The sequence below is a fragment of the Betta splendens genome, chromosome 10 (assembly GCF_900634795.4).
Source record: "Betta splendens chromosome 10, fBetSpl5.4, whole genome shotgun sequence".
NCBI lineage: Eukaryota > Metazoa > Chordata > Actinopteri > Anabantiformes > Osphronemidae > Betta > Betta splendens.
Window position 1 is genome coordinate 18,629,925 of NC_040890.2, and position 14,166 is coordinate 18,644,090.

The 14,166-nt window shown below is 49.8% G+C and overlaps 1 protein-coding gene across 2 annotated transcripts in view; it reads left to right on the plus strand.

The window, feature by feature from the left end:
- fat4 (FAT atypical cadherin 4) overlaps positions 1 to 12,013 on the plus strand; it is a 74,581-nt gene extending 62,568 nt beyond the window's left edge. For both annotated transcript variants that reach the window (XM_029164903.3, XM_029164904.3), the window contains 7 exons: positions 303 to 610; positions 3,221 to 3,306; positions 4,665 to 4,844; positions 5,209 to 5,333; positions 5,963 to 6,180; positions 7,267 to 7,528; positions 8,978 to 12,013. In XM_029164903.3, the coding sequence (XP_029020736.1) occupies positions 303 to 610; positions 3,221 to 3,306; positions 4,665 to 4,844; positions 5,209 to 5,333; positions 5,963 to 6,180; positions 7,267 to 7,528; positions 8,978 to 10,887 (3,089 nt within the window). In that variant the 3' untranslated portion in view covers positions 10,888 to 12,013. The remainder of the gene's footprint in view (positions 1 to 302; positions 611 to 3,220; positions 3,307 to 4,664; positions 4,845 to 5,208; positions 5,334 to 5,962; positions 6,181 to 7,266; positions 7,529 to 8,977) is intronic.
- The last annotated feature ends 2,153 nt before the right edge of the window (positions 12,014 to 14,166 follow it).

Genomic DNA, 14,166 nt, shown 5'->3' on the forward strand with positions numbered 1-14,166 from the left:
ATTTGAGATGTGCAGGGTCCCAGAAGAAAATGAATTTGTTCCATAGCTAATCCATGATTTCTTAAACAAATGTGGACACTGTCACAGCATTTTGTGTCTCCATCTCTCCTCCGTTGTATTGCCATTGTCATTAACGAGTCTCCAATCTGGGATGTAACGTTATTATCTGGGAGCGCAGATATCTGCTGTCACTGCTAAACGCACAGCGTACAGTATGACTGGGTATTTTTATCGCAGCTGCACCGTGAGTCACTCGCTGGCTCGGCCTCTCATTCCTCTTCTGATTCTGTGTCTGTCCCAAGGGGTTTTCGGGAAACACTGCGAGCTGAACAGCTACGGCTTTGAGGAGCTCTCCTACATGGAGTTTCCTTCTCTGGATCCCAACAACAACTACATATACATCAAGTTCGCTACCCTGCAGAGCAACGCACTGCTTATGTACAACCACGACAACCAGACCGGGGACAAGGCGGAGTTCTTGGCTCTGGAGATCTTCGAGGGACGGATGCGCTTCTCTTTCAACTTGGGAAGCGGAACTTACAAACTGATGACAATGATTAAAGTGTCAGACGGGCAGTTCCACACAGTCATCGCCCGGAGAGCTGGGATGGTGAGAACATCTATTTTCATTGTACTGCAAACCACCAGTGACCATATCCTACCATTCTGAGCACATAGTTTTTGAGTGGCATAATCGCTTTACTGCCTCATGCAGAAAAACATTAGTGAGTCTGAGAAGCACCACGTCTTTATGGACGTGTGCTGAACAGCATTTGGGCTTTTACTGCAGAAAGTTGCACCCGAACTTGGCCGCAGGTTCATTTTGCACCAAAAGATGATAATTAAACTCCTCCAAACAACTGGTAGCTCAGCTTATGGTTTTCAGGGTTTCTAATTATATTTTACTGCTCGTTGAAATTTAGAATACAAGGATCTAAAATGGCCCTGCAGTCTCTGAATGAGAGGCTTCTCCCTGCCAGCAATGCTGTGGCAAAGGAATAAGGGAAGCGGTCCAAGCAGGCGCTGTCAGACCTGTTACACTGGAGCTCCCCTGCTGGATTTTGAATCTGTCATTTCCCACCGTGCACTGGGAGTTCCACAGGAAGCTGGTAAAATCGTTAAATTGTCAGTTTGAGATGGTGCAGGGTGACGCGTCAAGATGGAGGACGCGCACGACTCGGGCCGAACACGGCGCCGGTGACGACGCGGAGGTGGCCACGTTCGATCTTTGAGGAATGAGAGAGAATCGTGAGGGTGTCGTGGCTGAAGTGCCAACTCCCTGGGGCGGTGTAAAACCAACCCCACTATGTCTGCAAAAGGTGCTGCGGGTCATTCTGGTGGTCAGGCCTGAGGTCTGCTCTCGGTTCCTGCGCACGAACCCGGAGCCAATGTCAAAAGCAGATGGAAACCACAGACGTGCTTCAAGGCGAAGGCTCCAAGCAGTCACAGCCAGTGAGAGCTCACAGATACGGTTACAGTTGTAATTACCGCCATCGCCACCTCAATCAGCCTAATTGTGAAATCCAATGAATGCAGAGCTATTAGTCTCAATCCAGTGAGTCTCACAGGACAATGGAGCCGGTCCAAACCCGGTTCTGTTTGCCAGTACGCAGCCAGTAGAACAAACACTTGCCGTTATTAGCTGTGGCTGCGGTACTTCATTGAGTCGGCCACCAACGGCACCTTGAAGAATCTCATTTCTCATTTGAATATTTCTTGTTTGTTCAGCTATTTCTGTCTTTAAGTGAAGACATCGCATTTTAATCAGCTTCTATTCAGGTCAGATTCAGCAACGCGTCGTACCTGCACCGCGAACCACCAGCACCATCACAGTCAGTGTCCCCACGCGAGCAGATAGTGTGGCTGCGTCTCATTCACCCGCAGAATAAAGGGATTAAAGAGACAGAAGAGAAACGAGGAGCAGATGTTCAGGAGGAAAATGAGAATATGACGGTCTGACGTCGGCTAAAGCGACGAGGTGAACGACAAAGAGAAAATAACGCAACATCGCTTAAATCACTCTCATGTGCAGGAGAGTTAATAACAATTAGTGTGACTGTGGGACAGCGTCTGATCTCAGCTAGAAACATCCAGGCAACAGATCAATTGGTTTGTTCCAAATGAGGCCTTGAACTCAAGCAACAACAGCGACCTTGTGTAAAGGTCCCAAACGTGGACTCTGGCAGCGACTCGCCGGGCGTCTGATTATTTCACCCTTAAAGCTGCTCGGCTGCACCACAACAGACCCGCTCCCGCCGTCATCTGCATCATGAGGACAACGGCGCTTTCATCACACGTCCGTCACGGCAGCGGGACACAAAGGCTCCTCATCTGGTCCCGTTCTCCAGGGGTTCTCCACACGCACGCCTCCAGCCCAGCGCGGCACCGCCTTCCATTAACACACGCCGATGCGGTTCTGACGTCTTCATGGTTCAGAGAAGGTTCTGCTCGGATTCGGTTCCGCGTGCGTCTCCTCGTTCTGGAGGGAACGTGTGCTGTTGGGGGTGGGGGGGGTCACGGCCCCTCCACGCGTGGTGTCAGGCGGCTTCGGGCCCGTGTGGTCCGTGTTTACTTAAGGTCCAGGAGACGCGGGGCTCCATCGCCCTGCTTTTTCAACACGTTCACACACTTTTCTGGACAGTTTCCTCGCCAGCCCATTTCTTTCCTTTCATATTAGGGTCGTTCCCCCTCACGGCACAGAGCGGAGAGAATAGGCCACATCTGGGCAAAAGCTTTAGTGCCATTAACAGGAAATGGGAAATGTTTGCTGCAATGTAGTTTTATGCCACTCTCCCATCAACTCCTGTGATGGATTGATGAAAAATAATTGGCCTGAATGCCTTGTGGTAGACGAGTCTCACAGCAACTATTGAATAGGAGGACATAGTTATACAAATAGTCACTGAGAAATGAATGGGTGGAACCAGAACCCTGGAGTCGGAGTTAATGCTGCGGTGCATGAGAAGATATGTAGTCTGACATGCACGTCCTAACACAATAAAGTCCCATTTAGGCAGGGAGCCCTGCTGAAAACAAGATGTGGAGGCGGAGGAGACGATGGAGACGCTGCGACAGTCACAGAATGTGGTTTAACTCCACCCCCAGCCATGATTCAGACTTATTGTGTGTGTGTGTGTGTGTGTGTGTGTGTGTGTGTGTGTGTGTGTGTGTGTGTGTGTGTGTGTGTGTGTGTGTGTGTGTGTGTGTGTGTCCTCCACAGGCGGCCTCCCTCACTGTGGACCTGTGTGGTGACGACCAGGATCCGGGCTACTGCGCTGTGAGCAACGTGGCGGTTCACACTGACTGGTAGGAGCACGCGAACGGTCTGAGCCGGCACCAGAACCCTTCAGAACCCGTTAATACAGACAGGGTGTGACCTTCTGCTGGTTTGAGGAAGATGCTCGAAGCCATTAGCAGAGAGTGTGTGAGTCTGGATCATGTAGCTGTAGCTTTATTATGGATCCTGGCTCCGCTGATGAAACAGTTACAGGACAGACTCCTGAAAACATCCCGTTCCCTGGGGAAAGTTTCTGCGAAGACGCACCCAATAAAACACCGCTGACAGTTTTAGCTCCGTGTCCTGGAAAACTCAGTGAATAATGCAGTTTTCCATGTCTGGCAAAATAATAGGGAATAATGCAGGACGGGTTTCTGCGTACCTGCTGTGAACACATTTGTGTAATATTTTGCAGCTGTTGTGCTTCACGCTGAACTTTTGTGCAGTGAATCAAGACAATGTAATGAACAACATGGAGGTTTAATTAGACGCAGAGCATGCAGCTCTTTGGGCTTCGGATGCATGAAACAAAGCGCTGTCTGCTTTTAACCTGTCACCGCTAGCTGTGTCTGCTCCACTCTGCTCTGTTAATAAGTGTTGAGGCAAATGGAACCTACAATTCACAGGCACAAAGAGAAGGAGGAGGAGACAGGAGTTGTGTATTTGTTCCTTTGCTTTGTTCACAACGTACAGAATGAATCCTGAGGGTCGGAGCTGGTTTGTAATGAAACGTCCTGTGCTGCTTGGTTTTCAGTTGAACCCCATATTTAAGTGATTAAAATGTTGTTCTCTGTTCTACATACTAAAACATTACAACATGAACTCTTGTAAACATCCAACGTACAGCGTGATGTAAACCGCCATGAAACGACAGAGTGATTGTTTCCCTAATGCACAGGCAGCGCTGAGCCAGGCCCTGTGCGGTAAAAGCCTGGGGTGTGTGTGTGTGTGTGTGTGCGTGCGTGCGTGCGTGTGTGTGTGTGTGTGTGTGTGTGTGTGTGTGTGTGTGTGTGCGTGCGTGCGTGCGTGCGTGTGTGTGTGAGAGAGAGAGAGAGAGAGAGAGTGTGTGTGTGTGTGCGTGTGTGTGTGTGTGTGTGTGTGTGTGTGTGTGTGTGTGTGAGAGAGAGAGAGTGTGTGTGCGTGTGTGTGCATGCGTGTGTGTGTGTGTGCGTGCGTGCGTGCGTGCGCGCGCGCGCGTGCGTGCGTGCGTGCGTGCGTGTGTGTGTGTGTGTGTGTGTGTGTGTGTGTGTGTGTGTGTGTGTGTGCGTGCGTGCGTGTGCGTGCGTGCGTGTGTGTGTGTTTGTTTAATTGTGGAACTCACTGACCTCCGTGAGTCCGATGAGGCTCTGTGGACTCTTATGTTCACACGGCGTGTGTTGCTGTGCAGGATCCTGGACGTTCAGCCCAACCGGCTCTCTGTGGGCGGCGTCAGGACCATAGAACCCGTCCTGCACCGGCGCGGTCAAGTCGCCAGCCATGACTTCGTGGGCTGCATCATGGAGTTCGCCGTCAACGGGCGCCCGCTGGAGCCCAGTCAGGCTCTGGCGTCGCACGGCATCCTTGACAGGTCTGTGCCCCCCCCCCCCCCCCCCCCCTCCATCTGTCCGTCTTCTCTAACCTCTTCCACTCTCGCTGTGGGGCGTCTGTTCACACTCTCAAACCCACTGAGGACTGTGTGAAAAGATGTTTTTTCTAATACAAATGGCAGATTTTTGATGAGGGGCACCAATTGCAGAAATCTGGAGATTCTTTTTCTTGCTCGCTGGTGAATAGTGAAGCGGGGACGGAGCTTTTAATATGCTAATCCTCTGGGGTCTTTATGGGCTGTTTTGTACGGCTGCTCGTGGAGGGAAGCTGCAGCTCATCTGCCCCTTTTTGCCAACTGTGCATCTGACCTGTCAAACCGTCCGATTGTGTGGTTCTGTGTGTAGATGTCCCAGACTGGAAGGAGCCTGCACCAACAACCCCTGCAGACACGGGGGCACCTGTTTGGACCACTGGTCTTGGCAGCAGTGCCAGTGTGTGGATGGCTTCACTGGCAAATTCTGTGAGAAATGTAAGTGTCTGCCTTTGAAGTCTCTCAGTTCTGCTGAGGTTGCACGAACTGAAGAAGAAGAATATATTTTAAATTCAACCCTCATGAGTCATTAAACTGCACCACGTAGCTTAATAAAGTCAGCTATTCAGAATTTAAATGTATCTACTGTGTAATATAGAACTGGACCAATAATCTTTACCATGTCTCTTTGAAAACTTCCTTTCATTACTGGAAACAATCAACATCATTACTGAGAAATCAGGGAACTTCCACAAGGATCCAGCTCTTCTCTGTCTTCTCTCTGTTTGCCATCAGAATTGATTTTGTAGGAAATGCGGTGGTTTGCTTCATGACACAAACCAGGATCAGAGGACTTTTCATGTAATACAAATGGATTGTTCGTTCTCATCACCATGTGCAGAGAGAAAGTAAACATGAAGCACAATGAACGACAAGCAGAGACGTCCTTTGTTCAAAAAGGAAGCAGTAGATTTATAGGACGTGCAAATGTTAAACACATGTGACGTCGTCCTGTGGAGGTTTAGCAGCGTTTCAAGCCTTTAGGTGCTTCCATCAGTTTGTGTACGAATCCACAGTCCTGCTGGTGGCTTCAGCCCGTTTCGGGACTGATTATTTGCCTCCCACAGACATGACGGCAGACACCGCCCTGGCCCTCGATGGCACCGGCCGCTTGGACTACGCGCTGAAGCAGGGCCCTAAACGCGACGTCCTGCTGAGGCAGCTGCTGCAGGGCGTGACCTCTGACCCCGTCACTACCGGCAGCTTGGAGGTCAAGTTCAGGACGCGCAGCAAGACCGGCACGCTGCTGCATGTGCAGGAGAGCAGCAACTACACCACAGTAAAGGTGAGTGCAGTGGCTCCTCACAGCAGGGGGTCCACCAGCGTTGCTCTGTTTGCATGGGTTCTCTCTGGATTCTGCTCCCCCGCTCCAGATGCAGGGGTTCAGATGATGGACGGATGGATCTGAAGTAATATTAGCGTGTATGTGTTTATTCGGCGTCCTCCCGTTTGGATTGTGTTGAATGTTCATGTCGACGTATTTGATCACAGATAAATCCTCTTCAAGTTTCCTTTTAGACTCTTCCCGCAGCACCACCACAACCACCATCAGCCCCTTCCCACTTCTTCCAGTATCTCTTCTGGTTCTGTTTTCTGGCTCTCAACAGCTTCTGGTGCTCATCAAATCACCAGCCCAGCTTCTTAAACAGGGCAAAAAACTATTGTAAATGCTATGAAACCTAGAAAAGTGGAGCGGCAGGGGAATACATAGTGGATATGTACATATGTCCAGAGAGTTATATACTGACATATAAGAAACAAGCTGTTTAATAGATAATCTGGATGATTGGTTTTCCAGGTTTCCAGGTTCCAGGCCCTCAGTATTCTTTGGCGTGAGGGATTTTCCGCTTTTCCCATTTTAAATCAATTCTTCCGGAAGCTACTTATCATTGCTGATTTTGGGGTTTTTGAAAGGGAGAAGACGGGATTGCTTTTCCATAGAGGTGGGAGAACGCGTATGAGGTTGAGGCTCAGCGTTCGCCACCGTCTGAGCCTGGTTCATTCCTCTGCTCGTTCTTTCCTCCTCCAGCGGCCGTGTTGTGTTGTGTGAAACGTGTCTTTCATGCCTGAGCCCCAGTGAACATCTGATCTTCTCCTGCATGAATAACATTAGCCACGCACATACGTCGTGAGAACGTGATTAACTGCAGCGTGACCCTCTGGGAGGAAGATTTATGAGGGAACTGCATTTTTGCCTTGGAGCTTTGACCTCAGCCGCAGATTCTAAAATCAGTGTGGCGAACGTCTCCTCCCGCGTCTAGTTATGGATCCTGACATTAATCAGGAAGCAGCGTTTGGAAGCGGTTGTTATTTATTCATGCAATAAGCTGATTGGGCTAATTCTCACCTCCAACCCTGTTTGTTTCCTCAGCTGAGGAACGGCAACCTCCATTACGTGTCGGACGCAGGCGTCGGCGGGAAGGTGGAGCGGACGGTGGGGGAGGCCGCGCTGTCGGACGGCCAGTGGCACACGCTGCAGCTGCTCAGGAACGGCTCCTCCACCGTGATCCGGGTGGACGCCAGCTACGCCAGGGTGGTCCAGCACGCCACTCAGGACTTCGGGGGCCTGGGCGTTTTGAGCCTGTCGCTGGGAGGGATCCCGTCCGGGGCGGCTCAGCAGAAGACTGGAGCAGGTGAGACTGCACGGTGTTCAGTATTTATGATGTTTGGGCTGGAAATGAAGGGAGCGGCCGGTGAAGGAATCGTATTTTTGCTGCGCATAATACACAAAATGTCATTTTTTTAACACAACGGGACCGAACGTATGCGATGGGAACAGGTCGTGCTCCTTTTAAGGAGACGCGAGCGCCAGTCGGCCATAAAGAAGCCAGAGTTTGGTCCGACAGCTTTAGTGCGTCTGAGGCTCTTCAGGCCTTTGGAAACCTTTTATAAGAAAACACTGGAGTTTTTGCATGCGTCATATATTTGGTCTAAAAACCTAATTAGAACGTTTTGCCATGGACCTTGTATTTATTTGTATGTGACTGTGTCAGAAGCTTCACCCACCAGCTCACCTTATTCTAGGGTTTGGTCTAATGAACCTGGGAGTGAGTTAATTCTCCGCTGCTCTGACGTCTGACCATATTTGGTGTCCGTCCAACTGGACAAACCCAGAAATCTGTTTCTGTTTGACACGGCTGAGATTTACCTGCTTTGAATTTACTGTAGCGAGCTTAAACAAATGTTTTTTTATCAGAGGATCATTTATTGGACAAAATAACTAATGCTAATTTAATTTGACTTGGTGTTGGAGCGTCCACCTTTTTAGGACGTTTAGTGTTTCTGTCTCATTCCTATGCACTCGCATCCTAGTTTAAAGCTGAATCACAGATCAGATGTCCTGGAGCACAAGTTGGGAACAGTTGGAAGAAGGTTCCCAGGAGGTAATGCAACACAGTCTATTGTAGACTTTCCGGGACGGGAGAAGCTAAAGCTAATGCTGTGGACTAATATGGTAAAAAATAGGCGTGATTAGTGATGTGTTGACCTCTTTTAAGGACTGGGGCGTATTTCAAAACAAATACAGCGTGAGCACGCAGGTCAGTGGCAGACTGCCTGGTGAGCAGCCCTCGCTGCCTCGTGCACCAACAGCCTCGTCCTGTTGTGTACTCGCTAATGAAAAGACACAAATGGATTTAATCTGCACTGGAATAAATTCAATAAAAATCTATTTAGATTGGTGCAGTTGATTGAATTAGACTTCACCCAACACAGATGTGAGTCTTGAAGCTATAATGGCACTGACGATGGATTCTCTGTTCGAAATATTTTGTGTTCCTTCTCTCACAGCGACTGAGTCAGCCCAGTTGTAAAATCTATACTGTATCTATTTTTAATTTTAAGAAGATTTAACTTGTTTGTTGTTTGTGTTTTTCTCCTAAGCTTGAACCAATTACCGGTCTAAACTAAATCCCTTTAGAGCTGATTATAGCTCCCAGTTCCTGTTATTAAGGGAAGTGCTGCAGCATCGGCGGACATGTTGAAAAGCCATCAGTCTGGTGGTGACCCTAGTTGATTCTCTGCTCCTGTGTCCTTGTTATCTGCTGACGGCACTTTCTTTTCTCTTTCCTGCTCTCTTGCAGGTTTCGATGGTTGCTTGGCGTATGTGAAATACAACGGGGAGAATCTGCCATTCACTGGAGAACACAGTCTTGTTACCTTGACTACGACCAGTTCCTCTGTGAAGATCGGCTGCAGAGGTCCCAACCTGTGTGAAAGCAACCCGTGCTGGGATGGACTGATGTGTGTCAACCAGTGGTACACGTACCAGTGTGTGCCACCTGGTGACTGTGCCTCCAACCCCTGCCAAAACCACGGCAGCTGCGTGCCAGAGCCCCACTCAGGTTTCACCTGTGTATGCTCCGAGTTCTACACAGGAAAGGCTTGTGAGACCTTGGTGGCCTGTCTGGGCGTGCAGTGTCCTCAGGGTACCGTCTGCAAAACGGCCAACAACGGTGGGTTTGTCTGCAGCCCCAGCCCCACAACAGAGCCAGTGGTCCTCCCTATCTGGGCCGTGCCTGCCATCGTGGGCAGCTGTGCCACAGTTCTCGCCTTGGTGGTTCTCAGCCTGATCCTGTGCAACCACTGCAAGGGCCGCAACAAGACCAAAGTGCCAAAGGAACCCAAGGAGAAGAAGCCCAAGGAAAAGAAGAAGAAGAAAAAGAAGAAGGGCAGCGAGAATGTTGCGTTTGACGACCCGGATAACATCCCTCCGTACGGGGATGACATGACTGTAAGGAAACAACCGGAAGGGAACCCCAAACCTGACATCATCGAGAGGGAGAACCCGTATCTGATTTACGATGAAACAGACATTCCGCACAACAATGAGACCATCCCCAGTGCTCCCTGTGCTCCCTGCAACGGCCAAGAGGCTGACATTGAGCACTACGACATAGACAATGCCAGCAGCATAGCTCCCTCGGATGCAGACATCATCCAGCACTACAAGCAGTTCCGCAGCCACACGCCAAAGTTCTCCATCCAGAGACACAGCCCGCTGGGCTTCGCCAGACAGTCGCCGCTACCGCTGGGAGCCACCAGCTACACCTACCAACCCCAGTACACCCAGGCACTAAGGTCCACACCCCTCAGTCACTCCCACTCCGCCTGCCCCACCCCAAATCCCCTCTCTAGACACTCCCCGGCCCCGTTTACCAAGCCCTCCTCGTTTTACCGAAACACCCCAACCAGAGAACTCAACCTAGCCCGCCGTGACGGCAGCCCAATGGATTTACACAACGACATGTGCCAGCCTCCGCCCATGTTCAACTATGCCACCAGGCTCGGGAGGCGCAGCAAGAGCCCGCAGACCATGGCCGGCCACGGCCACACGTCCCGGCCCGGCAGTCGGCTGAAGCAGCCGATCGAGCAGATCCCGCTGGAGACGGGGCCTCCGGTGGGGCTGTCCATCGAGGAGGTGGAGCGGCTGAACACGCCGCGCCCACGCAACCCCAGCATCTGCAGCGCCGACCACGGGCGCTCCAGCTCGGAGGAGGACTGCCGCAGGCCGCTGTCAAGGGTCCGCAACCCTGCTGACGGCATCCCGGCCCCAGAGTCCTCTTCCGAAAGTGACTCGCACGACTCCTTCACCTGCTCAGAGATGGAGTACGACCGGGAGAAGCCGGTGACTTACAGCTCCCGGGTTCCCAAGCTCTCCCAAGTCAACGAGTCAGACGCTGACGACGAGGACTACGGCGGGAGGCTCAAGCAGAGGCGCTACTCCAGTCGGAGGGCGGAAGGAGGACCTGGTGTGTCGCAGATGCCCCCTACTGAGCAGCACTACACCCTGCCCCACAAACTGGGCCAGCAGGTCGGGGGCTTCAACTGGGACAATCTGATGAACTGGGGCCCGGGGTTTGGACATTACGTAGACGTGTTCAAGGACTTGGCCTTGCTCCCGGAGAACGCAGCAGCAAAGGACATTGAGATGAACAGTGGGGATGGCTCAGTGACCATCCTAAACGAAGGAGAAGCTGAACAATATGTATGAGACTATTTATTATGAGGCTGTAGATGATGATGACGATGAAGTTCTCATTTTTTAAAGAAAAAAGGAAGTCTGTATATTTTGGGAGAACGTTCATGTTTTTTTTACATTATTCATAAATAACAAGACGACTTTGAATGCAGTAAGGCAGAACAGCAGCGCGTGGAGCAGCGTGGGAGGGTTTACCAGTCACAGCCTCACGTCACTGATGCTGAAGGAAAACACACACACACGCAAAGAAATCCGTGTCTGAATTCAATTTAGCGACTGCAAAGCTCCCTTCATGTTATCCTGATAAAACACTCCTGGTCTTTATTAGCTGTGTTACCTCTCCTTACCAAAATGCTCTGTCGCATTCACAGCTGAGAGATAAGCGGTTAGATAACATTAAGGAAGTCCAGCAAAAGAAAAATCCTGGCTTGTCTTTTTAAGGGTCAAATTTTCATTTACTCAGAAGGAAGCATGTGTGTTTGATCTGGCTGCACCTGTAGCTGACAGGACGCAGGGTCCACGTGAAGTTAAGCACAGCGGCCGCTCGCACGGCATCGCGCGGCGTCGCCCACCGCCCGCGCTCTGACCGTCTTTGTGCCGCTGTGTTTTCTCACAGAAGACTGGTTAAACACTCCAGGAGTGAGGATTAGTGGAGTCTCCTGCCTTACAGACATTTGAGGATTCAGTGCAGGGGAGGACTTTTCTCCTGCTTCTCTTCGGTAGCAGAAGAGGGTTTTGAGGGGATAGCGTTGTTTATCGAGCAGCCGAGTACAGTGAAGGTGATGATGATGATGATGATCAACTAAAACACTATGAACTCTATGTGTACATTGTTTTGATTTCATGAGAAGTCTTGGACTCATTGTGGTTGTTGTTCCTGTCCGTTACTTTGACGTGTATGGTTTCTACATTTTTGTACTGTTTATTAACTTAAATTACCTAAGCTGTGTTTCTATGGATATTTTCATATGCTGAAATGTATGTTCTTACTTTCGGGGAAAGTAAGATTGAAGACTTATTTTTTACATTTGTTACATATGTAACATCAGTATTTTCCACTTTTGATAAAACTATAACATGTTGTATGCTTTGTACCTGTAAAAAGCCAATAACAGAATAAAAAAGTATTTATTTAAAAGCTGCTTTGGAAGCATTTGTCTTTCCCTGCAGTGGTAAGCAACTCATTAAGATTCATGTAAGCATCAGCGGGTTTTAAAAATAGCCACCTCAAAGCTCAGATTACCTCCCAACCAAAATGATTTGGGTGGTGAGCTCCATAGTCTGAGTCTTTAAATAATGCGAGTCTGATCTAAACATTCAAAAGCGGATTTCTGGACCCAAACGAACCTGAGCCTCTTCGCTCACGGCCAAACTAAACATCAGGCGGACTCTGCGACGCGAGGCAGTATATTGCTTTCAACAATTATTTACATCTGGCTCATTGTGCAGAGCTACTCTGTGTTAGCTGTAGCTATGGAGCGCGCTTGTCTCCTCCGTCATCAAGGGGCAAAGAGGCCACGAGAGAAAACGCAGGGAGCCGTGACCTCGGCGCAGAGTGACGGCGGCGCTCCGTCCTGCAGAGCTGTGGTGACGGAGGCGGGACTGCTCCAATGCTGCAATAAGATGAGTTAAACTAAGCCTGCAGCGCCGCCACCTCCACCTCCACCTCCACCTCCACCTCCTGTACATGAGGGCGAGAAGCACGTGTACAAAGACCACATTGTTCCACAGCCCATGAGATGTAAAACACTGACAGGGCTCTGTCTCCTGCTTTTCTGGAGGGGGGGGGGGGGGGGGGGTCTGGAGACTGTCCAGGGTTTAGTGTGTTTAAAGATCAACTGTGATACAGTTCACACTCAGTGGCCACTTTATTAGGGACAGCTGTACCATTTAATTCAACCCAACACAGCAGCTCTGCCTTAATTCTGCTTCTACCAGGTGAAACTTTGTTGAAACTGCCAGAGAGGCGATCAGTCTGCTGGCGTATGTGTCTGTTGCTATGGCAACGGTAGGTTAGAAGACGCTATCCTATTATGCAAAGCTGTCCAGCAGCTGAATGATCCCTGACGTAACGAGCTGATTCGTTTTAAATGAAGGTGTGAAAGAGGCGCTGTTTGATTTCCCATGAAGCTTCGCTGGAGTGCTGACACAGCAAATCCACGAACATCATCAAATCATAATTCCCATGACCGTGATCTCCATGTTGACTCTAAGGTTCCCTCAGAATTTCTAAACGGATGTGGCTTCGAGCTGCGAGCGACTTGTTTCTGAAGATTGATTGTTGGGAGCCTCTGTGTCATCTGCAGCATAAGTAAAAGCACATTTGTTGCTGGAACAAAGAGCGTATTTCACTCTTGTCGATGGCTCTAATGGCTGTTTGATTTGACTGTGCGTGAGTGAGTCAATATCATCCCAACAGAACAAACAGTAACAAACGTTATCAAATGTTGTGAACTCACACATGGAGCCATTTTGCAGGTAATTCAGTCCCAATCCTTTAATCATTGTTCCTGTAATGAGTCTTTCTGTGTTGATAGTTTTTGTCAGGAATCAGTAAATCAGTTTAAAGTCTCCTGCATATTGGACTCCTGGGACTTGAGTCATTTGATTGAGTCAATTCAACAAACAGACCACTGACACTGGTTATTTCTCTGTCATATCTACTGAAAGTGAGTGCTGAACGTCCTTTCCTCAAAGTGGATGTTTGGGTGAGTTTGACCGTTTCTCCCAGTCTGCAGTGGTTGATGCCTGCTGGGAGTGAAGGCTGACCTTGGTCCAGTCCAACAGACGAGTTAATGCTGGTCCACGCTTTGTTGTGTATTCGCAGGCGGTGCCTCAGATCAGGCACTGTCCGCTCTGACCTCAGCCCCAACAATGGACACGCGAGCATCAGATCTGGACCGTTGGGACCAAGTGTTGCTTTCACACACCGCAGGAGGTCCTGGTTTCTCGCCTCCTGCTCTGAATCCCCCCCTCATTAGCGCAGTCTCCAAAGGGCTCTACAGCTCTGATGGACAAATTAAATGTGAAACAACAAGTGATTGCTCCATATCTCAGTTCCACATCTGCATCAAAGCTGCGATCTTCTTCCCTAAATGTGCTTTAATACTGATCTGATGCCTTTCAACACACATGAAAGCCTCAGCGAGGAGTCGGAGCTGTTGGGAAATGAAAGACAAAGATAGATGTGTGTGTGTGTGTGTGTGTGTGTGTGTGTGTGTGTGTGTGTGTGTGTGTGTGTGTGTGTGTGTGTGTGTGTGTGTGTGTGTGTGTGTGTGTGTGTGTGTGAGC